Source organism: Stylophora pistillata, chromosome 5 (assembly GCF_964205215.1).
Source record: "Stylophora pistillata chromosome 5, jaStyPist1.2, whole genome shotgun sequence".
Lineage (NCBI taxonomy): Eukaryota > Metazoa > Cnidaria > Anthozoa > Scleractinia > Pocilloporidae > Stylophora > Stylophora pistillata.
Window position 1 is genome coordinate 14,926,929 of NC_142523.1, and position 25,995 is coordinate 14,952,923.

At 38.1% G+C, this 25,995-nt stretch overlaps 3 protein-coding genes, 1 long non-coding RNA gene and 1 pseudogene across 5 annotated transcripts in view; 1 reads left to right on the plus strand and 4 right to left on the minus strand.

Moving 5' to 3' along the window:
- Positions 1 to 92: 92 nt before the first annotated feature.
- LOC148730459 (uncharacterized) lies at positions 93 to 1,837 on the minus strand. Its single transcript, XM_088761806.1, has one exon. The coding sequence runs from the start codon at positions 1,782 to 1,784 to the stop codon at positions 93 to 95; it is 1,692 nt and encodes a 563-aa protein (XP_088617932.1). The 5' UTR covers positions 1,785 to 1,837.
- Positions 1,838 to 4,175: 2,338 nt separating this feature from the next.
- Positions 4,176 to 5,505, plus strand: LOC148730460 (uncharacterized). The gene is made up of 2 exons (XR_016000965.1): positions 4,176 to 4,505; positions 5,396 to 5,505. It is a non-coding gene; the product is annotated as an uncharacterized LOC148730460 (long non-coding RNA).
- Positions 5,506 to 7,094: 1,589 nt separating this feature from the next.
- LOC148730461 (uncharacterized) overlaps positions 7,095 to 25,995 on the minus strand; it is a 72,928-nt pseudogene continuing 54,027 nt past the window's right edge. Inside the window, exons 3-4 of the transcript XR_016000951.1 lie at positions 9,657 to 11,147; positions 7,095 to 9,278 (exon numbers count right to left, since the gene is read on the minus strand). The product of XR_016000951.1 is annotated as an uncharacterized LOC148730461 (transcript). The remainder of the gene's footprint in view (positions 9,279 to 9,656; positions 11,148 to 25,995) is intronic.
- Positions 11,709 to 15,872, minus strand: LOC148730462 (uncharacterized). Its single transcript, XM_088760715.1, has 2 exons — positions 14,293 to 15,872; positions 11,709 to 12,705 (listed from the first exon to the last, which is right to left on the minus strand). The coding sequence occupies exons 1-2, from the start codon at positions 14,376 to 14,378 to the stop codon at positions 11,709 to 11,711; spliced, it is 1,083 nt and encodes a 360-aa protein (XP_088616841.1). The 5' UTR covers positions 14,379 to 15,872.
- On the minus strand, positions 20,324 to 22,460 carry LOC148730463 (uncharacterized). Its single transcript, XM_088759454.1, has one exon. The coding sequence runs from the start codon at positions 22,407 to 22,409 to the stop codon at positions 20,910 to 20,912; it is 1,500 nt and encodes a 499-aa protein (XP_088615580.1). The 5' UTR covers positions 22,410 to 22,460; the 3' UTR covers positions 20,324 to 20,909.

A 25,995-nucleotide genomic window follows, 5' to 3' on the forward strand; every position in this document is an offset into this window, starting at 1 on the left:
AGGCATTATGGTTAACACATTGAATATGTAAAATGTGTTCTGATTGTCATATTGATATACATGCTTGACCACACAAAGTATGGTTGGGTCATTCATTCTGATATGAGAGGGTCATGTGTATTGCATAGGAATGCGCATACAGACCACATTTGATTAACCACTCCAAACATGCTGAGGGGAATCACTTTGTCCCAGATATGAAAGTTCTTTATTTTGTTAATAGCGCTCTCAACATGAATTCTTACGCTAGCTATTTGCTGGGTTTTGACAACATTTTCAGCAGACATTTGTGAATCACCTCCTAAAAATGGTGGGATGTTGTTCTGGACACCCAAAGGTAACAAGTCATCAATTTGAAACCCTTTGTCTGCCATGGCCTGGTCACCACATTCAAAATCTTGAGCCAGGAACCCACTCCTCGGTACAATTTCTCGGTCACTGATGCTCCCTGTGTAAAGCTGGCTGATAAATGTTATTGCTCCGCTGGGAGCAATATCGATCAAGGCCTTTAAGGTGACATGATTTTTATACGAACTAAAAAGTTCACTGTTTAAAAGCAAACTGCTAGGCATTTCACATCTCACCTCTGTGCAGTCTATTATGACTCTTGTGTGAGGGTATTTTTCCTTGAATATAGCTGGCATAGTCTCATCAATAGTCCTCCTTGAAGGCCATATGCATATAGGAGCAAATTTAAGGTACAAGAAGTTTATCCAAGTAACAAAAATTCTGCTAATGGTTGACTGCCCAACACAATAAAGATGAGCCAGATGTAGTTCTGCAAAGCCTCTCCTGAGTCGGCATATTACAATGAAGAACTGGTCCCTTGGTTTGATTTTGCATTTGGGTCCCCTCTTGTTGTTCACATATTGTTCAGTCTGTTCACTCCCTTCTTCATAAAAGTCATCTGGTAAGTCTTCACTTGCTTTTTCTTTGGGTCGTATGTTTTCACAATCTGTTCCTGGATCAAGGTATTCCAACATCGCGTTAAAGAAGTTTATGTTTGGAAAACCAGTATAAAGAGCAACATCTTGGTCACGATCGAACCGATCAGCACAAAATGTTCTCGATTCTAGGCTCGAGTTGGTGTCTTCGAGGCTCCTTACTTTTGATTGGAGACTTTCGTTTTCTTTTAAAAGTTCCTCGGAACGTCTCTTTTGTTCAGCTAATACTTCCTCAAGGCACACCAATTTGTCTTGTAATTCCTTACAAGAAATACAAGGGTTATCATCCTCCATACTATCTCCAGAATGTTGCTCTTCTTCTACAGCCGATTCGGCAATAACACGTTTCTTCTCAGTACTATATCCAGAATGTTGCTCTTCGTCTACAGCCGATTCAGCAATAACACATTTGTTCTCCGTACGATCTCCAGAATGTTGCTCTTCTTCTACAGCCGAATCAGCAATAACAGATTTGTTATTTTCTGCTGTTTTGTCCAACTTTCGCTTCCTGGACGACGATGCAGTCGAACGCAATCGGTTTTTGGGCGGCTTTCTCTTCTTTGGAGAAACACTGCAAATAAATCTCGACGGAACTGACGTTTCCAATGGATGAACCCGTCCAGTTAATGTTTTTCTCAGATCAGACGGCTTGAAATGTAGTGAGCAAACTTTAGTTTTGTCAGTTACCTGGAAATCCCTCCCTTCGTCGCGTCGAATGGCGTGAATCCATTGTTTTCTCCTTGAACGCTCGTTTGGGAAGTTGAAAAACGAAACTTTTTCGCCTTTTCCCGACTTGTAACCTCTCTGAGTGCAACCAACAACGCAGCAGTGTGAAGGCATAGTTTGAACGAGGTACAATCTCGATGTAAATCAATAAAAAGCTTCGTATAAAAACTAGTTCAATGAATATTAACATTTGAGTTTGCAAAGCTGTCGACTGACCAGCCTCGTTTACGTGACACAAGGCCCAATCTCTCCGCGCCATTCGCCATATTTAGATTCGGTGTATAGAGATTGTAGAGATGCTCCTTCTGTTATTTCATTTATGTGATGCATAAAACTGAATTCACACCTTATAAGCCTGAGTGAAACCTTAATTGTGCTTGAAATATTTTATAGCAGAAGATGCTCAGTTACCATCAGAGTCTACGAAGATTGGGATTGAAGAAGACTGTTTGAGCATCAGTGAAGATGTGCATTGTTCACCAGCCAAGGCTGATGAACGGAAGAAGCCTGCAAAAAGAATTAGTAATGATGATGTTCTGAAAAAGCAATATGAATGCCTGTGTACTCACAAGGAAACTTTGATTCTCAAAAAAAACAGACATTGAAATCGTAAATTAATCTTTTAGAGCAACAGGTGAATGCCAACAAAACCTTTACAACTGCATTAAATGGAAATTTTTTTGGTTGCCGACACTGATTCATTTTAAATGAGGAATAGTGTAAGAAGTTCTCCAAAAGAAATACTTTGGGTAAATGTTGTTCTTGTATAATTTATTACGAAACATACACAATGTATTCTGTTCTCAAAATGTATTTTGACGTGATAAAACAGATTCTGGAGTCAAAATTAATTGATGTTTTTTTTTAACCAGAAAATGCTTAAATTTATCTGTGAATTTTTATTTTATGGAGAGTTAAATTACAAGCAAAACTGACTGCTTAAGGCAGAAATACAAAAAAAAAATTTGTCAGAAAAAGGTGTTGCAGATGTGGTCTCGGATGTCATCCTCTGTACCATGGAAGCAAACAAGATTAGGCTGATCATTAACCTCAGCATGGCCATCCAAAGGTTCGTATCTCATAATTGCAATGTTATGTAAAACTGCTTGTTCTATTGCCACTCGTGTTCTTCTGTGGGCACTGTTGAACTCTTACTGCTTGTCTCTTACTGGATTTAGGTTAGGGGTCATCAGGTATGGCTTACAAGGGTAACCACTGTCACCTAACAGTAAACCATCTCCCAGGGACTGGTGTTGGTTATTAAGTTGTTGTCCAATTCTTGAATATGAAGCTGTCATGAGTGCTGCCTGGCCATCATGCTACAATGTTAGTAAACATGCCGAAAATGAAACAGCAAATAAGTAATATGACCATTTCTTACCTATGATGTAGAAAATCTCATCTCAGTTTATTACAACAATGTCCTGCAAAGAGAAACAACAATAATTGTGTCTATGATAAACTGGGGTAACTGATTCAAATATTTAATTTACTTGCATAACCTTGTCATTATTTATTTAATTTGTGTTTTGAAAATTGGGGGGTTGCATCATTTTGAAATCCCTGCTGATTGCTGCACTCTGTTGGCCATTAGCTGTGCAATATATTCACGAAGATCCCTCATTTTTTCTTTTTTTTCCCTGTTTTCCCTGTTTTTTCTTTTTTATACTGTCGTTAAAGTATTGGTGTAATAATCGTGATTAATTTTCCATATGTGTATTTGCAAACCAAACTCCACCCATACTATTTGAACCCAATGAATTTCATTCGTTTTTGTTTTTAAGAAAGTTTTCAATTGAGAACAGAATGTATGTGAACTGAATTGTTCAACAACATATTGACTCAGATCTTCTCCTTTTTATACCCTTAATTCCTACTCCAAAAATATTTTTATCACTACTCCTATATCCTGAATATGTGAAACTGCAATCTTGTAACTCCCAACAATGCATCCCCATAGCAGCTGGTTTGCCAGAAATCTCAACCTAAAACCTTCTCTCAGGGGAGTACTCCTCTCGGCAAAGGTTATTTTACAAATTTTATGGAACACTAACTGTGATATTTTAGTATTTTACCTACCTTTGTGATTGCAAATTGCTTGCACATTTATGGAATGAAACCCTTTACGATTGACAAAATCGTTTTCGTTTTGATGCGGTGCCTGAACCTTGATGTGAGTGCCGTCAACACAGCCAATCACTGCAGGAAACCCCCCCTTGGTAAAAAAAAACCGCTTTTGTTTTGAAGTCTCTCCTCTTCGGTCGATGGCGACTTGATGAAGTTTCCATGTTTCTGTGCAAAGGCAAGCGAAACTTGGCTTATTATTTGGGACACGGTTGACTTTGACAAGCCGAGAGTATCTTTAATAACTTAAAGAAATGGGTATTTTCTACCGTAGAAAATACCCACAAGAATCTCAATCTCTCTCTCTCTCTCTCTCTCTCTCTCTCTCTTTAGATTGTTGTCTGCCTATTTGCTACCTTATCTCCTTTTCCTTAAGGACTTAAGATATGTTTTTGGGATATAGACCTTTCATTTAAACATTCTTTTTCGTGGCCACATTGCAATGAAGAGAATTACGAGCATTGTGAAGAAAATATCGGGAATTTCATCAGACAGACGTAGCAAATACTCAGTCATAGGTACATGGACCCTAAAATAATTAGAAATTTTATATTTTTGATTATTCTAAAGGTCATTTACGAAAAGATATTTTCCACCAAAGCCCCCGTCGAGCTGAAATATTTTTTGTTCTTTCCCACGTCAATTTTTGAACCAAATCCTGTCTGAGGCTATGAAGTAAACTCGACCTTAAAGTTGAAGATTTTTTTGAAGGTACTGGAATCTTTTTTCCTCATAAATGTCCTTCTTTTCTTTATAACAAAATAATTTTTCCACATATGGCTTGCGCTTTGAAAGAAGAACTGCTTCCATTTTCGAATAATTCAATTTAGCACTTTTTGACGATTTATTTAGAAAAATGTATTTCGTAGCAAATACGCATTTAGTAGCAAATACCCACTTTCAGTTTTTGGTGACAAAGTTGATTTTTCTTTAGAAAATGCGATGCATTGATGATGTAACACCCTCGCCATCGACTTTTAACGCAACATCGTACCAGAATGCACAACGCGTGATCAGTCAACGTCAGCATTTTTTCTTTTTTCATGTCAATAAACAAAATGGCGGAGATTGTTGACAGTGAGGCCGCTCCGGTCGAGACATTTATACCAGAAGTACATCTTGATAACAACGATAGGTGTAAACTCATCGCTTTCTACAAGGTGAGACTAATTTTATGGGACGTGTCCCTAAAATTGCCGAAGAAAGCAGCGAAAGAATAAAAAGAAACCGCTTTAAAAGACCGAAGGAGCACTTCGAATTCAACTTCACATTAGACGAGCTAGTAGGAGTGTGAAAAAGTCTGAGGGCATGTAAGCTGAGAGAGGTCATGAGAATTGGAGAAGATAAAGCAACATTCAGTGAAAGTATTTCAAATGTAGTTTCTGCGGAAATACTGACGTTGTTATTGATCGCACGCGCAATGTTGCCTTAAAAATCGCCCCGTGTAACATACTGTTGTCGCAACAATGTTGCGTTAAAAGTTGTCTTGTGAAACATGGATTTAAAATCGCCGTTAAAAATTGTCGTTAAAAATCGTCCCGTGTGACATCATCTTAAGAGAATAGATAAGAGAAAGGGTAAGGTAATCTTTATTTTGCCAGGATGGCCCATTCAGCAACGAGGGTGATATCCAAAGGGGTCCTAGACAAGAGAGCGGACAAGTAACACGCCCTAAACGAAGAAAAAATAAAACATTTTCCTTTCATAGTTATTTTTAGTCTCATGTTAAATCTTTAGTCTTCCTCTTTTGTTAGATAAGTTTAAGGCTTGCGTTGTTTCATTGAGTCTTCCTTCGTCTTTTGTTACTTTTTTAGCTTAGATGTTTTGATGAGTAATGCCCTTTAATGAGCTTTAATGCTCTTTAGTGGTTTTATGCTTTTAAATTCTTAAATATCCGTGTGTCTTGTAACTGAACTTATAAATCACATGATCTACCCCGTGAGTAAGAGATCATATAAACTTAATATTACTGGTCAGAATACAAAGGAGTCCCTCTTAACCACCCAGTGAATGAAAAGGTGACAAAGCTATTGGACCACACGGAAGTGGCTAAGGTAGAGAAAGCATACCTCGTGCAGCGTTTATACAGACAGGGTTCATAAATTTTGCAACCGCATAGAGCTCTTTCGATGACGTTACGCCTTTCGTTTACACGTCGCCGATCAAGACCACTACTGACACTAGCTTGTTTCGAGGAGCTTTTTCAAAACGATTTGCTTTCGTTCGTCGCTTAAGCGGCGATGCCATATTCACCCCCAGTTTGACACACTGTGTAAGGTTCTTGCTCGATTGCTTGACGAGAGACTGCCTCCTTTCCTCATTCCTTCTCATTAGCAACATGATAATTTGCCTGAAAATAATTCAGGCTTGAACGAGATTTGAAGTAAGTGTACTCCGCAGTACAAACATATGAATTTCATATATTCACTTCAGTATAGTTCTAGTTTGTACTTACTAATTTTACTTATATATTATATCGAATTTGTCAGTTGCGTTCAGGCCAGCACTTAATATTTGACCCACTTAGAAGAAAAGAACAGAAAAAGTATAGAAAAGTACATCATTCAGTGTAAAAACATTCGTCTGATTCATTGTTATGAAATTTCACCTGGAGGAAGTTTGCAAAGTAAGTTGAGAGATCAATACACCAACAAAGGCCAACATACCAACATTTTTTCTTTAAATATCATTTGACAATATCTCCTAGAGCGACGCACGAATTACAGCATGCCAGTTACCAATAGCATCAGCAATACAAGAAATAGGGAGATGATTGATGTCCAAGGGACGCGTAGAGAACCATAGTTTCCTTTCCCGATAACGGCTCCATTTAATAGGGAAATGATCAAATGTCCAGAAATTTTTTAATTTTTCAATTCTGCCAATTAAATTAAACGTTTGTAACTATTTAGTACATACTTAAATGCGATCTGTTTTCGCTAAATCAGTATATCACAAAGTGAATGGATGGATAGATACCCGAAAACAATAAAGTAGGAAGTGGTATGTTTGATGTAACTGGTAAAGTCCTGTCTTCTCAGACAGAGAAATCGTTCCAGTGCGAATAAGGAGAGGGTAATGATAATGATAAATAGGCTACCTTGTAAATACTCTCTACTTATCCCGAACAAAGGAGCGAAGTCGAGGTTGAGGGAAAAAAAAAAAGAAAATTCAAATAATTCCCCTGAACCTCGACTTGGATCTTTTGTTTAGGATCAGTGAAGCGTAATTCGAAACTAGCTCATAGCGTCTTCTATCAGGCAGATGCAAGATAGAAGTAAAACATCATGAAATAAAGAATTATCCAAGTAAAACGTTTTTTATTCGTTAATAATTTTATAACATAAGCTTCAAAAAGGACCCCACGGCCAGGCGGTCAGGAAGGGTACAATAAAAATGTGTGATAGCTGTTCAAAAACGTATTAATGGTTGACTATGTCCTTAACGCTGACCTCAGATTAAAAAAGAGTACAAAAAGGAAGCCATGCCTAGCTACAATTCGGAAAACACGTAGGGACGGTCAAGCTAATGACCTACAACAGAGATAAGTCCCATGTAGTGTTTAAACGAACGAACTAGTCGCAGTGACCGACTGCTTTGGTTAATGATCAGTTTACCTTTATTTTGTCGTAAGGACTGGTCGCAAAAACAGTTTACAAGACTGGACAATCAAAATTTCATAGGAAAATATTAGATATGTATAATCAAAAAGTTCAACGATGTACAAAACGTACTACACTTGAACTAAGCACTTAAGGTTAACTCTTAGATTAAAACGTATTTAAAGTTAACTATGGTCAACAACAACCTTTTTCTAACATGAGCCTCGAAAAGAACACCAAGGCCAGAGACAGCCGGAATTTGTATAATCCCAATGTTCAATGATGTTTTGTATAATTCAATGTTCAATGATGTTTTGTATAATCCCAATGTTCAATGATGTAAAAACGCACTAAACATCAACTTCATACTATAAGTAAATTTTTGGTACAAAAAGTACTAAAAGTTAACTATGATTAACTATTTTTTTTAACAATCTTTGAAAAGGACACCAAGGTCAGGCATAAAGAATGTATATAATCAAAATGTTCAATGATCTACAAAGCGTATTAAACATTAACTATATACTAAAAGTAAATTTTTAGTACATAATGAACTAAAAGCTAACTATGGTTAACGATTTTTTTAACATAAACCTTGAAAATGACACAAAGGCCTGACAGTAAGAATTTGTTTAATAAAAATGTTAATTGATGATGTAAAAACTAACCTGTACTACAGGTTAACTACACGTACTAGAAGTTAAGTTTTGCTTTTTCGAAGTGATTATAAATTGTGTCCAAAATAATGCTCGCGTTTATTAAAAACGTCATAACAAAAGAAGAGGCTATTCCAGCCTAACGATAGTGTAAAAGTTACACTCGTTAGTTAATTTTGTTGTAATCGGCTTTAAGGTGCACTTCAGTGATCCTTAATCGTATAGACGATCTGTTGCGCATTCACTGAACGACGCTGTCAGGTAGCTATCGAAAAGCATTTATTGCTGTCGCTGTCAGGGAACTAAAAAGGTCTTTAAACTCAATGTTAACGATCGGCATATTGTTCAGTTCAGGCCGAATTAACCTATGTTGTAGGCATTCCTTTAGTAGTCAAGAGCATAGTTTTTGATCTGTTACGTTACACGGCCTTAATGATACTATCAGATTTAAACCGTCCTTTGGTTCTTATAAGTGCAAGCCGGTATTGTAGACGACCTGCGCAATCGTTAACGACGCTGTCAGGTAACAATTAAAACTGACTCTTTAACTCACTCAAAGCCGAAGAAGCCCAGATATACGGTTACTTAACTATGCACGCCTTTGCTCTTATTTTTAAAAACAACGTTTTTGATCCATTATTTGGGCTTAATAATACTATCAGGGTACACCCGTTATTTAGTTGCGTCTAGGTATAATAAGTAGAAAGCAACCTTTAGTTATTGATAATCGCGTGGGAGATATAGTGCGATTAATTAACGACGTTATCAGGGAACTAGTGATTATTCTAACCCACATTTTACCGTCGTCATTTTTGTTTCTTATAACATTCTGGAGCGTTTTAGTAATTGACAACAGTGTTGAACTGATGCCTATTCATTAATGATGCTGTTAGGTAACTAAGGAAAAGACTTTTAACACACTCCGATAAAAGCAAACCTAACTAACAAGAAAACACCCCTGTAGACTTTGAATATAAAAGGAAACGCAACTAAATAACAAGTGTTACTCTGATACTATGACACATACTCCATAACTATGGAGAAAGTATGCACGATAAAATGGTAACTCCCCTGGCTCAGTAACCATTAGGTATTTAGTCGTGATTCACTTCCTCTTTACTTTACTTTCCCGCGCCATTTTTCTGACCTTGTCTGCTAATCGCTGTTTTGTTCTCATTTCTTCTTCCTGATCCTCTCTTCCTGACAACAGCTCGAGTTCCAGTGACCTAAAAAAAACGTTGTCAACACTGTCTTAAGCTGCCCTGTGTATAATCTCAACTTAAACTTCTATTTTTTTTTTATAACTATTAAATAATCTCCTCCTTGATGTCCACACAACTAATTTTACAGCCCTCATGAGTATATGATTAAGCAATTTAAGCAGTAAATTAATTACGCAGCCTGATGATCATTTAATCAGTCTATTTCACTAATTGTAATGTATAACCTTTTCATCTGTGAGATCACGAGGGGTCTTTAGGTATGTTATATGCCTTATTGTTTCCTGCTAATGAACTCCCGTTACTTCCCTTGTTTACCATCTTTCCTTCTTTTGCATTTATGTTTGTAGGATTTTTTTGTGCATGACAAACAAGTACAATTACCTTTTGTCGCCTTTCACCCGCTGCCAGACGACTTCTTTCTTGATAGCGTTAGCTTCAATAAGGTCTTTGGTTAATTTGAAAAGATGGGTTGCCTGCTCTTCCGTGAATTTTTTCCATAACCTTGAAGATTCAGCAGTTACCGAGCCTGTGATGTGCGATATGGATGACGGCGCAGCTTCTGGTTGGGCTGAATCAAGATACCTCTTGACTTTCGCTTCAGCAGACTCTATGTCAGATGGGGGCTCGCAACCTTTCATGTGTTCTTCTCTTAGTCTCCGGAGCTTTAAGACCACAGCCTTCAAGGGGCGTTCCTCCAGAAGCGTTGTTGTTGTTAGTTTTTCCTTCACGTTGGCCTCCTCGATAGCGCCTGTCTCGAGGTCTTGTTTAAATAGCTCCTTCAGATGTTCCGTTTCCTCCCTCTTCCACGGCTTTGGGACTGCTTTAGTCTCCTTGGGATCATTCTGTGGCTGATGAACGTTGCTTGATTTGAGGGCAACAAGTTTGCTCACTGCCCTTCGGCCAAGGTCAGTTTCGACAAGCTTATCGTGGACACGATAATACCTGGCCTGTGTCAGGGTCTTATGCTGGGCTAGGGCAGCGAGATGATCCTTTTCATCTGGCATGTGGACATGCATACCAGTAGCAAGAGACTTCCGTATAATTGTGGCAGATATTCTTCCCTCTGTCACAATCCCCTCTCTCTGGAAAGTTCGCCATACCGACGTTGATACCTGCGAAGATGTTAGGGGCATCCCGTTGCTTGAAATGAATAGTTGTTCAACCTGTGGGGTAGCTGCCGTGAACTGGCTTCGTACAGTTCTTAGGTACATGTCCATCATTTTGTACAAATCGTAATATACCCAGATAACCGCAGAACCATACTGGTCAGCTGTCTTGTGGTTACTAACAAGAATTCTGTAACGAGCCTGGTCTTCGTCTGTACCCGAGTGATAAACGGCGTCCTTGAATTCAGCTACAGTCATGTTTGCAATGACCCCACTTCTTCCACTATTGTCGATGACGAGACGAGTCATCAACCAATCCCTTACTTCGCAGTGAGTTTTGTCGCTGATTATCCTTTGAACCTCGGCCCCCTGACTGGTTTCCTTTGACGAATTGCCAAGCTGTTTTACTGCATTTATTCGCTGATCACCATGGCAGATTTGGTAGAGATTTTCACTGGTGATCAGTTTCTTAAAATCTTCCTCGTGCTTCTGAAGCTTTCTTCTCAGAACTTTCTTCTTTTGGGCCGATGACCAGGAAGACATCAGATCCCGGCGGGCGTTTAACATGTCAACGCTTACTTCAGACATGTCGGGTTTGCGTTCTTGCGTCAAAAATTTATAAAATAAACGCAAACTCATAAGATATGAGCGCACAGTTCCAGGTTGGTACTTGGAAACAGCATATGACAACCATTGCTTCAACAGAGTTACTCCTTCTTTTCCAGGAAGCAAGAGCAGGTACACGGGTGGTTTTGGATTGTCGTGTCTGACTTCCGTTTCATTCATCTGAAGCCTCTTTATGACGCTTAAAACCTGAGATTTGTACTGCTGCGCCATTTTTTCGCTTCGATATCCTCCGTCTACGTCCGTCAACCATTCATAGAACTCTGTCAGCAGTGTTCCTGTGCTTAGGTCAACGCCTCCAGGTTGGCCTTCGGTCTTGATGTTATCGTTTTCACTGATTTCACAGTCGCTTGGGACCCAGTTTGTGTCCAATGCTTCGTCGTTATCGCTCTCATCTCCATCAAGTGCTTCATGAAATGCCTCATACATGCTATCTTCGTTGACTCGCGCCAGTTCCTCAGCAGACTCGAGCTCACTCTTGAAGGTATGGCCTTGAGCTATTCTTCTACTTTTAAACTGTTTTACCGTTTTGCGCCAGTCTTCGTCATTATCAAGGAATGATCCTTCGTTGATTTTGTCCTCGCCAATTACCTCAATTAGCTCAGTCAATAGTCCCTCGCATTCTTGAGAGAGAGAGGAGGAAGAGATTGATGTGATTGATTGTGTCGAGGTATCTGGATCCGACTCTTCGCTACAGAGGTAATCAGGATCTAATTTTCGACTCCTCACTGTCTGAGATCTCAACACATTCAAAATCTTCGTTCTTGTTACGAGTATTTGCATTCTCTTCTTCGCTGTAAATCTCTTCTTCCCACTTGTCCTCTGTATCATTATCGAAACTTTCCTTGTGGTTGCTCTCCATTATGTCTCCTTTGCATTCTGCATTCAAACCTTCGGTCACTAGCTTCCTGTATTTTTTGTCACTGTCGACAAGGTCATCACTGGTACTGTCACTGGTTCTTGCATTTTGTTTCTTGGCTCTAGCTCTTGTTTTTTCAACTTCATTCTTTTTCCACGCCTTGTGTGCAAGCCTGTCATACTCTTCGTCACTGTCTTCTTTACTACGTTTCTTTTCTCGAGTTTTCTCTTCTCTACTTCTTATTTTGCCCTGTGCCCTTCTTCCTAATTCTTCATAATCTTGGTCGCTGTACATGTCGTTGTCTTCTGGGTCGCATTTCATATTTTGTTTGTTAGAATTGTCAGCTTCATCGCATGCATCATACTCCTCGTTAAGGTTTCCTTTAAAGTTTTTCTTATCAGATGTGGCCTGTTCATTCGTCCGCGCTCTTTGTTTTCTTTGCCTTTTTAAGTACAAATTCACCTTTGAGAGTGACGCTCGTGGGGCTTGCGCTAATGCCTTGACATATGCTGAGGACTTTGGTTTCAGATTGTGAATTCCACTTTGAAGATGTTTATCAAGCTGGAAAATAGGCGTCTTGGACATCTTGCATGGTGAGAGGGGGCAGAATTTTACTCGCCGATTGGGTGCCTTTTTCTCCCCAGTGAAATAACCATCAAGCTTACGACGCATTTTTGTGATGCCATGCACTTCTTTCTGATGGCGACTAAGATTTTTTACACTTCGCTTACACTTTTTACAAATCCTAGAGATCCTCGCGGGGCGCTTGGCATTGGAGGATGGTGAAATACCATTATCTGCAGAGGTCGAAGGAACTTCTTTGCGGTCCTTTTCATTGACACTATTAATTGGAAAAAATGAGGGTAAAAGAAAAAAGTTAAAAACGAGCACTAAGCGCATGCAGCTCGAAAATAAAACATTAAAACGTTAAGAAACTAAAAATATATATGTATTGTGGAACATTTTTTTGTTGTTGTTGTTGTTCGTCCGTGTCTCTTCGTGAAGTGAGAGACATTCTTTTAAAGGGTCATGTAATGAGAATAATTTGCGATGTTAAAGACGTGGTGATAGTCAAGGCGCGCGAGGCGTAACGATGTACGTGATAATGACAAGAGTAAATAATCATTTGCTAGACACAATTCTAAACTGTTTACTTTCAAGTTTTCAAAGAAAAGGCAAAAACGTAGTGGAGTTGCCATTAATGATTAAGCTTGAAGGAAGTGTACAGCTTATTCGGACTTATAAAAGTCCCTCACTAAAACTGGCTCGTTGTGGTAACACATTTATAGCTACACCTTAATTTAAAAAGTTTTATTAGTGTTATCTAGTCATATGATTGAACATGTAACAAATCAGTTACCTTGCCATAGGAATATAACGAAGCACTTTAACAAAATTTACGCGAAGTTTATTAAAATTCAGTTCCATGTACAGTAATGTTTTTTTTTTCTTTCACAAAATTAACGCGAATTTTTGAAATTAAAATTGAAATTAAAACCTTGCGTGGTATACATCAAGTGTTTTACTTGTGAGAGGAATTTTTTGTGTACACTCTCCCCTCTGTGTATTCTGAAAAAAAGGCCACTCGCGTTATTTCACGCTATTAAAAAGTAGTCAACAGTGCTATTCCAGAATTTTGATTGGTTATAGGTATTTCATATACCATGGACCACATTTATAGTAGGTTTACGCATCAGTTAGAACAGCATGGGAGCTAGGATAAGGCCCTTTTTATATGGTCTCGGGTACCTGAGACAACCCTCCTTACCGAGACAACTTTATCGAGCGTTTATATGAGAAAAAGTTGTCCCTCCTAGTCGGGTTAAAATTAACACTACTTAATTATTCATAAAGCATTTCAGTATTCAAATTTCTAGATATCATTCTTCGTTTGAGTTTCTTTCATTCGATTAGTGTGGGCTTTGTTGAGCTCATTCTACTTTTGTAACGTAAATTTGTGCTTTAAAAGCTGAAACTTCGAAAATACGTGACTCTCGACACGCCGTGAATTGTTCCGGGTAGGCGAGCCTAAGTGTCAAAGTGTGAGAAAAAGTTGTACCTCTTGCCAGGGTTACCCTACCTGCCTGCCCTACCTGTCTCGCCCCCCGTCAGATCATATAAACGGTTGGTAGAATCTTTCACAGATTGTACTAAAAAATTACCTCGCCTAGGGTCACTCGGAGGAAGGGTTGTCTCGGGTACCCGAGACCATATAAACAGGTACCAACTCAATTCTTTTCTTTATTCCGCTCGCGCTTTTTCGATACGAGATACTTATAGCCATCTTGGTGCAACGCCCGTCATTGGCAATCCACCATATACATCTCAGGCCTTACTGGAATTTCCCTGTATCAAGGAAGCTTATCACACGATAACTAGGCGGCCTCTACTTGAACATGGCCTGAAGGCAATGCAAGTAAACTCTTACCTCGTAGAGTGATTTACATTGGTGGACGTTGACGCGCCATTATCGGCGGGGGAAGAAGTAAATCCTGCGTTGTCCATTTCATTCATACTATAATGGAAAAATATGGTAAAAAGAGAAACGTTAAATGACAGGCTATTAACAATACGCCTTGGAGCTAACAAACACAGGTTGTAGTTATCAACTGTTCCCGACTTGCGGTACGTTGAAGAGTTGAACAAGTCTTTTGTTTCGCTTTGTGGCTCCTTTTAATAATTTTTTTTTGTTTGTCTAAACAAATCATAAATATCTATGGGAAAAGTAATATTTCTCTAAATCTTAGCGCTAGTACCTAGTTCTTATTGTTGAAAAAATTATTTCTGTTTGAAAACTATACTATTTAAAGAGGAGGTGCGCTATTTAGTATTTGCGCTATTTATCTATCTAGTTACATTATAATTAGTCACGCTGACTGCTGGGGCCATGCTTTCCGGTTTGTGGAAGAATGCGTAATTTCATGAAATTTTCGCTGCCTTTTTATAGTAGCCTAAATGACGGCAGAGGTCAAGAAACGGTTATTTTAAAACTGAATTGATCTAAATATTGTAAAGAAATGTCTAGCGACAGCAAAATCTATGATTACGTCCGTTATTAGAATTACGCATATGTACAAACGGGCTACTGCGTGTATTTTAAATTCAACATTTTCTTTGTGATGGCAATACTACCTTTCGATTAAACGTAACATATTTACGAACTGTAAGCACCTAATAGTGCCAATACAAGAAGAAATAACTGATTATATCATCGCAGAATGCAAGACATTCGTGCCAAGTCTTTAGTAGCTAAAAGTTGAAGTTTTAAAGTAAAATTTGTCATCCAAACATCTGATCATGACAGATCACAAACATAAAATATATAAAGCAAACCTCCAGAGACAACGCGGCAGTTAAAGTAGGTTAATTAAGACACATTAAAGTACTATAGAAGATAAAAGATACTACAAACCTCTTTAAGCAGCGTGCAGAAGGATTCACGTGCGTCTTTCCGGTTTACGTGGCTCACATAACGTCACGTAACGCAATCTCATGACATCTCGTAACACGATACATTGGGCTTTAAGCGTACGAGTCTCCCAGATAAAGTAGCGTAAAGTGGTTTCTTAGTGCATACATTCAGTTAAAAAGGGACAGGGTTTCTGTTAAAATGTATCTATAGTTTTATTATTGATATACAAAACACAAGTACATCACGATAGGACTCAATGCACTTCACACGAAGTGAAACGTGGAGCCTTAAATGAATAGGCAACAGGTAAAAGGCTTACAATTATTAATATAAAGATTTGAAAATAGAAACATATACGCATTTGTGGTACGACTATCTGCTACTGTAGCAAATACGCATTCGTGGTAGCAAATACGCACTATGCGTATTTGCTACGGTAGCAAATACGCATTTGTGGTAGCAAATACGCAGTGTGAGTATTTGCTACGGTAGCAAATACGAGGTGAGTATTTGCTACGGTAGCAAATACGCATTTGTGGTAGCAAATACGCAGAGCAATCTAACTCTCTCTCTCTCTCTCTCTCTCTCTCTCTCTGTCTTTGTGTCTTATTATCACAGAGTGGAGGGAGATGAAAATAAGACACAGTTTTTATATGTGCGTTGGCTTTTTTATACGTGCGTTGGCTTTTTTATACGTGCGTTGGCTTTTTTATTGAGAACGATGTACAAAATAAGCGTGCCAAATAATAAGTCTGTTAGTGTGATTCACACTATACTCGGCACTGCCCACATAAAAAAAATGATTCTATCAGGTAAGAGTGCAAAAGGTGAATGTGACACTTGGTAAGAAGAAATGTCGAATAAAAAATTTAACTCGTTAAATAAATCAGATCGATCCTCATCAAATAGAAATAGTCTAAAGCACGGCACAATGGAAGTATGATAAAAAAGCAGTCTTTGTAAAAAAAATCTATAGGCTTTCACCTCATAATGAAATCTGTTGGGAGTCTAAGAAAAAAAAATTTCAATCCAAGGAAATCTTTCATGAATAGTCATCATGGCAATTTCTCCTACTCTAAAATCTACGAGATGTCTATACCCCTCGTAATTTTGCGGGTACATCATTTGCACTCTTACATCTAAATTAAATTGATGTCTATGTAAATATACTGTGTGCAAAGATTCGTATACATCTATACTTGAAATGACAATAAGATGAGAAAAATCGAGTTCCTGAATATAATCGTACAGAAAGAATAATGCCATATCAACAGATTCGTAAACAGGAGTTTCTTGAAAATTTATAGGAGGTGAATCAAAAACCTAAAATTGAAAAGATAAAAAAAATGACTCGATTTTTATATAAAAAGAAAGAATATCTTCTGTCTCTAAAATTGTACGTGCCACTAAATGATAATTATTTTCAAATGCATTTAAAGAAAACCAATGAACCTGGCACCTCGGAATCAAATTAAAAAAATACAAAGAATGAAGAGTCCGAAATAATTCGTGATTATCGAGATTAATTAAGATTCGCTCTGTTTCGTGCACAAGTAAAAAATCATAAATTAAAAAAGTAGCTGATCTTATCGGTTGATAAAGACGGGGATTTAGCATGTCTTGATATACCTATTGACAAAAATAAAAAAATCGATCACCTAAAATGGTTGTTCCTATTTAAAATTTAAATCTCGTAATCATTTAAAAAATTACAAAGAGTGAACAAAAGTGTTTTGCTACATTATTAAAAAATAAACAATGTGTGCCAATATACGAACTGATTCTGTCAAGTCCAAAAGTTTTAACAATGGAACATAAACGCACATCCAAGAATCTAATTCCCAGGTAAGATCATGTTTAATTTGTGAAAAAAATAAATGCAAAAACGTGATAGCATGCGATTCTTCAAAAAACCGGTGACACAACGCCAATGTAAAAAGAGTAAAAAAATCTGATCACTATAGTGTCTCACACTGAATTAAATTTGAGTATATCTACAAATTTTCACTACTGAGTGACCCAATCCACCAAAAGTACATGAGCAGTGAAAATAAGGTTGTTTTAAACGACTACTGAAAAAATGGATAATGTGCGATAAGGGAAGAATAATTTCCCCCATGACGAAAACATCCCAGAACGAAACATATACGCAGATATATTTTTCTAAATGAAATGACAAATCTATTTTTATGTTCCAAAAATAATGTTGGTAAAATAAAATCAACTCCCACTCACTTCCAAGTGTTGTGTCAAATCCAATCTATGTAAGTAAATAAAACGGAAACGGTCTTAATATCACAGTACACGAACATCCTCTTATTTCACCTGTACCGATAATAACACTATCTCCTTCTTGTCGGATATATGGAAAGTCTCGGTGCACCTTTACATATCGTTGAATGAAAGAACTGAATGTGAAAAATGTTGTAAAAATACTTTAAACTCTGCATTAAATGGACGAGAAATACAATACACAAAAACACAAACATAATCATTTTGGCGAGATAATTCAGCACTCAATTCAACACAAATGCGATGTAAAACAAAATAGAAATCAAAGTAACTCTCGTATTGTATTTGTACAGGGTGTATAAACCATCGCTGGCCGTGAATCTAAGGAAAAAACAGATCGAAAATTAACGCCGTCGATAATACATGTGGAAGTGAAAACGCGTCAGTGGGTGAATTGGGTATCTCATGAGTGTGTTAAAAAAAAGACTCAGAGGGTATCCACGACCAAAAAATATATCACGAAAAAAATTTAAAAAATGTAAGACTGAAAAAGATCTTGTAAATAATCATTCATACACATCAAAGTCATGCGTGTAAATATAGCGTAAAAACAATCGATTAAAATTAGGAGGTACATATATTTCTGCCAGTAAGATGCATGTGTCTCTAAAGGCAATAGGATGGTTTAATATATATAACATACGTTGTAAAACGGTAATCACAAATTGGACATGCCAGAGAGCTTGATGGAAGTGTTCTTGGTTATTACTATAAATCTAAAAACACAAACATAATATTACAAGAATGCAAAAATAAAAGAGTTTTCTTAAAAAGATTCTTACCTCGCGAATTCTAGCCTCCAAAGCACCTGGTTCCAGCAAGGCTCTTAATTCACTTACAGCTTGATGTCTTAATTGGGTGTGATCAGCACTTAATGGTCGGGGAATGTTACCAAATCGTGGTACAGGATTTTCTTCTTCCTCTTCAAGTTGTTCAAAAGGCCAGTTGATTTGCTCTACCCTTTGTCGAGCTGGGAAAGGACGCCTGCAATGACCACAGTTATGGGCGGTGGAACGATGCTCTTGCAGGCAACATCTGTGTATTCTACGGCTACAGCATGGTGTCACGGTGGCCTGCACCAAATTCACAGTGATTTGTATTAAACAAATGAAACAGGCGTGGGAATTGCCATCTTTCTCAGGCTCTTCGTCTCTTAATCTCCGAGAATAGCGGCTTGCCATAATTTCTTCCTTTCTGCCGGAGTAAAAAACAGTCCAAGAAAATACTATGAGTACATTTTTTGGTGCATGTCTTAACTCTTTGGCTCCTCAACAACTACTGCAAAAAAAGGTAAAATGAAATCACCTGTTATAATAATAAAAAATGAATGGAAGCACGTATCAGAAATACAAGTGAAAAGAATTTCAATTAGGTAAGGTGACGGTGCACCCAAAAATTGCCTGGTATGGCGGCACCCAAAAAATGCTATTGTCTCTCATTTTATATAATGAGTACTAATTCCCGCCAAGTTCACAGTTGGTAGAGATTGTGTTGGAGTATAGTAGTGGCGGGAAAAATCTGTAAGAGAGAAAGAAAGAAAGAAAAATGGCTGGAGGAAAAAGAGTGTGGAGTCAAGGTTGGTGGGAGGACAATGTGAGTGATGGTGAGCTTGCGAGGATGATGGAGCTGTATGAGGATGATTTTTTAGAGGATGTCAGCGATGAAGAGCTTCTTTGCATGGAAAAAGAAGGTACGCCCCTTTTTAATTTTGAAGTGGCCACTATTGGAGAGCTGCAAAAGTTTAAGAACACGATGTTAAAGCAGCGTGTTCGTACCAAAAAAAAAGCAAGTGCGGGAGGCAAGGGTGGGCGATAATCTGGGCCATGAAATCACGTAGGCTGTGACATGAGTGGCGGCTCAGATTGTTGAAGATGCAGGTAGGCGATGGCTGCGTGGGTTCTGGGGCGAGGATCAGGTCCTCTTTAAGAGCTAAAAGAAAAGTTTGAAAAAGCAAAGAGAAATCTTATGGTTGATGATTTACAAAGGCAAGATATTGAGGAACAAACTAGAGGTCAATCAAACACTGAATTATGGCATCGCCACAGACAACCAAGGATTACTGCCACAAAATGTTACCGTGTAGCTGTACAGAGAGAAAGTACGTCCCCTACTAAGATAATTAAAGATATACTTGGTTACAACAAGGCCTATCAAAGTAAGTCAATGGAGGAAGGACTGAAAATGGAAGACCAGATTATCAATGATTACAAGCTTCTCAAGCAAAGTCAAGGAGATGAAGGCATAACAGTCTCAAAATGTGGGTTTTTTGTTTCAAAAGAACATGGTTACCTTGGTGCTAGCCCCGATGGCCTTGTACATGATCCATCAGCCTCTGATTCAGAGGGACTTATAGAAGTTAAGTATGTCCAGACATCAAAGGATGAAACACTAGAAAAGGCATTGTTACGCAAGAGCATTTGCAAAAAGAACAGTAATGCATTGAGATTAAATGACAAACAAATACTTCTACCAAGTCCATCAGCAAATGTTTGTTACTGGAAGAAAGTGGACAGATTTTGTTGTAAAGGGTTCAGGCTGTGATTCACTGTTTTGTGAAAGAGTACATTTTTCAATAGACCGCTGGAAGTCTATTTTGCCCAAGCTAGAATCCTTTTTTAATGACTGGATTGTTCCAGAACTTGTGTATCCTAGAGTCAAGTATGGAATTCCTAAATTGAATGCTCGTTCAGTTTAAAACAGTCAAAATCAATGTGTTCATTTCAGTAAAAGTGTGTAATTTAAGAAAACTATACAATGAAATAGGCAAATCAAAATTTAATGGGAATTAGTGGTTTGCCCAAATTATGTTGCACACTTTTTAGTACTATCAGAGTGTAAACAATATATTTGTGAAGGTAGAATGGTTTTCAAAAGCCTGTGAAACACGTACTAAGTTTTGTACATGTTTAGTGCTTTTCTGCTTAAATGCTTTTGTTTCTATTGTTTAATACTGGCACTATTAGAAAGTAAATAGTATTAATTGTTTCACAGGTTTTTTAAAAACCACCCTATAGGTATTTGCTATAGCTAAGATTAGATAAACTTTGTCTTGAAAGAAACAGCGATCTGTTTTGTCTATACACATTAACTCAGTATTTTTATACATTGTACACAGTTATGTTCATATTTGACTGAGTAAAATATTTACTAACTACATGTGTAGTGTGCTTGGATTATTGTAATGACTTATAACCAGTCTGGTTACAGTCCAGTGGTATGATGGCAATATCATAATACATTATCAAACACTAGTTTATCAATGCTATTTTAATGCAAGGCAATAAAACATAAATCCATACCATTGTTAAGTATTAAAATGTTGCTTTATATTCACATAAATTTTAATTAATCAAAGGAGGGTAAAAATGAGAAAGTCCAGCCACTACAAATAACATATCAGATGCTATGGGGGCAAGAGTAATTGGAATTCGGTGGTCAAAGATGTGCCAATTCTTTATTCTCTCCATCAATCGCTCAACATGTACTCTCAAACTGGCAACAATCTTGTTGTGGTTGGTTTCTTCTTTTGAGAATTGTGTATCTTTAACCAAAAATGCTGGTCTAATCAGTTCTGCTCCCACAGAAGCAAGCTCATCAGTGCAGTTGAACCCTTTGTCTGCCATAACTTGATCATAAGGTTGTAACTTGTCCAACAGTCCACTTTGAGCTGTTATTTCCTTGTCAGAAGTTGAACCAGGAAATAGCTCACTGACAAAACATAAAGCACCACTGGGTGTTATACCAAGCAAGGCTTTCATCGTCGTTCTAGACTTGTATGACGAGTAGCAAGCAGATTGAGAATTAAGTGCTGAAGGTTTCTCCATCTCAAACTCTGTACAGTCCACAATAATGACACAGTCTGGATAGAAGGATTTGAAAATGTCAGGCATGTAGAGTTTGAGAACTTCCCTGGGTGGAATAGTAATAAGTGGCTCACACTGTCCCCTCAGAAATCTCGTCCAGGCCCTTGAAACTTTGGATACAAGGGGTCTTGAGACACTAAACCGATGAGCAAGGTCCTTTTCCAGCAATCCAAGCCTTAATCTCACTAGTGTCAAAGTAAACTCTTGGAACTTGGTTAAACATCGAGGTCTGCCACACTGAATTCCTGGGTGCGTTCGTTCATGTTCATATTCAATATGCTCTGCTGCATCTTTAACCATGTCGAAACATATCAGCAGTGCATTATAGTCTGGTAAACCAGTATAAAAGGCAATGTCTTCAGCATTGTCTTTATATTTCTCAATATCGAAACGAAAGTTTTCAAGAGAGTGTCTTAGTCTTTTTGTTTCTTGCTCGAGTTTTAAGTTTGCCTCGAGTAGGTTTGCATTTTCTTCACTCAACTTGGCATTTTTCTCCAGCAGCTGATTCTTTTCATTTGTCAATTCACTGATGTCCTTTTTAAGCTTTTGCAACTCCTTTAACATTGTTTCGATTTCCAATCCTGTGAGAGATGTTTGTGTCTCACGATTGTTCTCATGTTCGACTGTCACTGATGCTTGTGCCATGTCTTTCTTTTCCTCCCTCTTCTTCTTTTTTGCTTCCTGAATTGCCAGATTTTCTTCGAAGCTGATGACTCTTTTTAGCTGTCGTCTAGTGCTTTCTGCCTTTTTCCAAGGAAATATAGTCGGCAGATGAGCTCGACTGAGTTTCTCGCCACCTTCGAAATGGTCTGAGCAAATTCGAGTATTTGTGGAGTCCAATTTTAGCGAATCATTCTTCAAAATGACTTTGTATTGCTTTCTGGTAAACTCATCTTTCGGTAATCTGTAGAAATGCAGATGTGAAGCGTTCCTAAAGCTGTTTGTACAGCCAGGAACGCAACAATTATAGTGAGGCATTTCAGAATTACTTTGTAAATATGACTCGTCTGTCCCCTCAATCAATCCATAGATGCTTTGCGGTCCCAACTCGAACCCAATCCCTGACTCGTTTAGAACATGGTGAATTGTGAATGGTGCAGGGATACGTCACGTTTGCATCGTTGAGAACATTGCGCAAAATCTCATCCATGCTGAATTTACCTTCACTGCTGTCTACAATTTCACCGGGTTCTGGGATTTCCACCGTTTCAATCTCCACCATCTCTTCATCTTCAGGGTTTTTAGCTGTAGGAATAGACTGAGCAGGTGAATCTCTCATGGGCGCATCGGAACTATCTTTGGCACTATCAGTTTAGGAGGTTCTTTCACTGGTAATTCTGGCAGGTAAATCGATTTCTTCAGTTTATCCACGGCTGCTTTCTTGGCTTATTTTTTCTTATAAGGGTGCACTCTATCCTTCTACATTTTCTTGGGCGACTTTCCCCCACCAAGCATCGCCAAACTGTTTTCACTGTTGCTACTGCTTTTAAGAGTCTCCATCTCGTCTGTCTGCTACACTCGAATAGCACACACTCGCTCATCTCACCACTTTTACATCTACTCAAGTCACGTCCCACCAATCATATCTTTTCTCTAGAGACTACTACACCTTCATTTTTCCCATTTTTTAACACTTAGATCATCTAAAGTGACAACCACACCTTCATTTTTTTCATTTTTTAATACTTGGATCATTTTTTACTTACAATTCACATCACTTTTCTACTCATCTATCAGCTGAAGTCATTCGAATTAAATGTTGTGGAAAAGGTTCCAACAGAGTAGGAGGTGAAGGTGTTTTTGGTACAGCTTCTTTTTTCATTTCTTCTCTTACTCGTTTTAGTTCTGCTTCTTGGTACTCTCGTTCTTCGCGTCCACATTCTTGTACGTAAGCTAAAAGCGCTTTCATGACTTCCAAGTACCTTTTATCTAATTCATCTTCCATGTGCTTTTCCCTAAGTTTAATAAAGTCTTCAGCATCACTTGCATTTCTTGAAAGATCGTTTAAATCTGGAGTGTCACTTATGATTTCTAACATTTCGTCCAACATCATACAAGCACATTTTGGGTTGTACTCCACATAAGTGTTCATCGTGACTGCTCATAAAAAATGACTGTCATTCACTGTGTCTCTGGCAGGTTTTGGGTGTCGACAAATAGCTCGTCCCCGTCCTCTTCGTCCGTTTCATCCGAAGAAGAATAGACTGGAGAATCGTAACTTCTAGGTGTTGGCAGGTTTTTACAATGACGCACAAATTGTAAAAACACTTGTAGGACAAAATTGTACACAGACCTGAATTTTTTCTCCTCCTTTAAATCAAAGAGTAAAGGCAAGAAAATAGAATTTGATTCTTCCTTCTAACTTCCACCACATGTAAGAGGAAGAATGCTCTGCAAGGGTGGTTAGCAACTCTTCTAAGATACCCAACGCTTTTACGGGCGCCCCTTCTAATTCTTTCTTGACAGATGATGGTTCTTTTGTGTCTTTTAAGTGCTACACATATTTTTTAAACGCTAGTACCACTTCTCTTTGAGCTTGAGTAAATTCTGGTGTGTTTGGTTCACGCATCACTATCATTTTATCGATCGATTCTAAATTAGACTCCAATTCTCTTGCATTTGCTGCAATGCGGATTTCGTTCATCATACCATCCAAGTCTTGAGACGCTGTCCATGGACGTATTCGTCCAGCTCTCGCCTTATTTGCCATCGCGTTCACACAACTAATTTACTTCAGCACAATTTGTTGACGGTGACTGCTGATAAAAAATGATGCTCGTTCACTCTGTGTCTCGATTTTAGGGTATATCCATAGGGGCGTTCGTTGAGAAGACGACGCACTGGTAAATGACATCTCGGACAATAACAGCAAAAATAACATGTATAATACCAACAACTTGTGCATTGAAACCATATTTCTTTAGGTTTATAATCTATGGGCTTCATTCAATTGTAAGTAAAGCAATCTTTTCAGTAATTTCTTCTATCCACTGAGGCAAATATTTTTTTCTCAATTCACTGATTTCTACTCTGTACGACGCTTCTTTTTCTATCTCGGCAAACAATAGACAAGAATCGCATCGCCCACATTCGCATGACAGATCTTTTTCCAATGGCATCCCGTAAAAAATGAAGCCTGCGAAATACGACACGAATACTTTATACACACCATGACCGCTTGTTAATCATACGTGTGTAAAAACGTGTGGTCGTACCTATAAATAAATTTATTTCTCATAGTTTATTTGGGGAGATCTAGCATGGCTAATCTAACCCACGAAACCCAAATGTGTAATCTCGGGTCCAATTTCTTTTTCTTCCAATAACCCTGGCTCGAATCCTGATCGCACCACTTTTTTTTCTTTTTTTCCACATATAAATATCTGATATTCATCATTTAAGTATTGGAAAGGTGTTACTGGTAAGTGCTATCAGCGATTCCTTTCCAATCTTTTTTTATCACACAGATGCAGCTGGGGGCTGCGTTTCCTTTCCGGAGCGGCGGCGGAAGACAGGAAGAATTCATCAAAATATAAATAACAAAATATACATTTTAGAAAACCTATATCAAGCTTTACATTGACCACTTTTCTCTCGTACGCATTCGTAAAGTTCTTGAACATGCACAGACATGACAACTGACATCATCTTTTCACCTTCCACATGGATCAGATTCAACAACACGTTTCATAGATATACCCAAACCAACTCTTACCACTAATAACTACTTCGGCTACTCCATACTTTGGCTACACTTCAGCACTACTTCGGCTCTCAACTTCGGATACTCTATACTTCGACTCTACTTCGGATACTCCATACTTCGGCTACACTCGGCTTACTCGGTTCCAGTTTGACCGCGCGATTTTTAAATCTATTTACTAACTTGGACCCAGGCTCCGTGGGATGTGCTAACCAGACATGCTAGACTACTTGTACCGTTACAAAGTATCATTTCTGTCATCGAAATAGAACTAGGGGAAAGTGCCGAAAATATGTTAGCACGATTTATGAGCATGGGAACTACGGTTGTCATACTCACGTTTAAACGAGTCAAATAAAGTCAAACAAACAAATTTATTCTAAAATGATTACACAGTGTGGTTTCTTTCTGTTTCTTGAAATTTAACAATAACCATAAAAAACGTATTGGTAACATTTTTCTGTGCATTTATGCGTGCGTAACTTTTTGAGCATGTGCAATCACTTAAAAAACGTACCGGTAACGTTTTTTTCTTCTCCCATATGGATGGGACTAGAACTGGGGTTTCATATATATACCTAACCCAACTTATAACAATAATGACAACTCACTACAATGCATACAAACCAAGGCATCTTTCGCTCAACTTGCAACTTGTGATGACCTTACTTACACATACATTAACAATCGGCTCTCAACTTTGGATCATTAGGCTCTCATCCTTGGCTCTCGGTACAAATGACCGTGCCGTTTTTTAATTTATTTCTAAACTCGGGCCCAGTCCTTGCGGGATTTGCCATATAGACTTCATATGCTACTCCCCAGTCCCCATCTAGGATGCCTTGACACATCTTGTACATG

Coding starts and splice junctions, on each gene's coding strand:
- LOC148730459 (XM_088761806.1), bottom strand. CDS start 1,784: ATGCCTTCACACTGCTGCGTTGTTGGTTGCACTCAGAGAGGTTACAAG.
- LOC148730463 (XM_088759454.1), bottom strand. CDS start 22,409: ATGCCTCACTATAATTGTTGCGTTCCTGGCTGTACAAACAGCTTTAGG.
- LOC148730462 (XM_088760715.1), bottom strand. CDS start 14,378: ATGAATGAAATGGACAACGCAGGATTTACTTCTTCCCCCGCCGATAAT. Junction 12,706..14,292: donor AATGTAAATCACTCTACGAG/GTAAGAGTTTAC, acceptor TCCAATTAATAG/TGTCAATGAAAAGGACCGCA.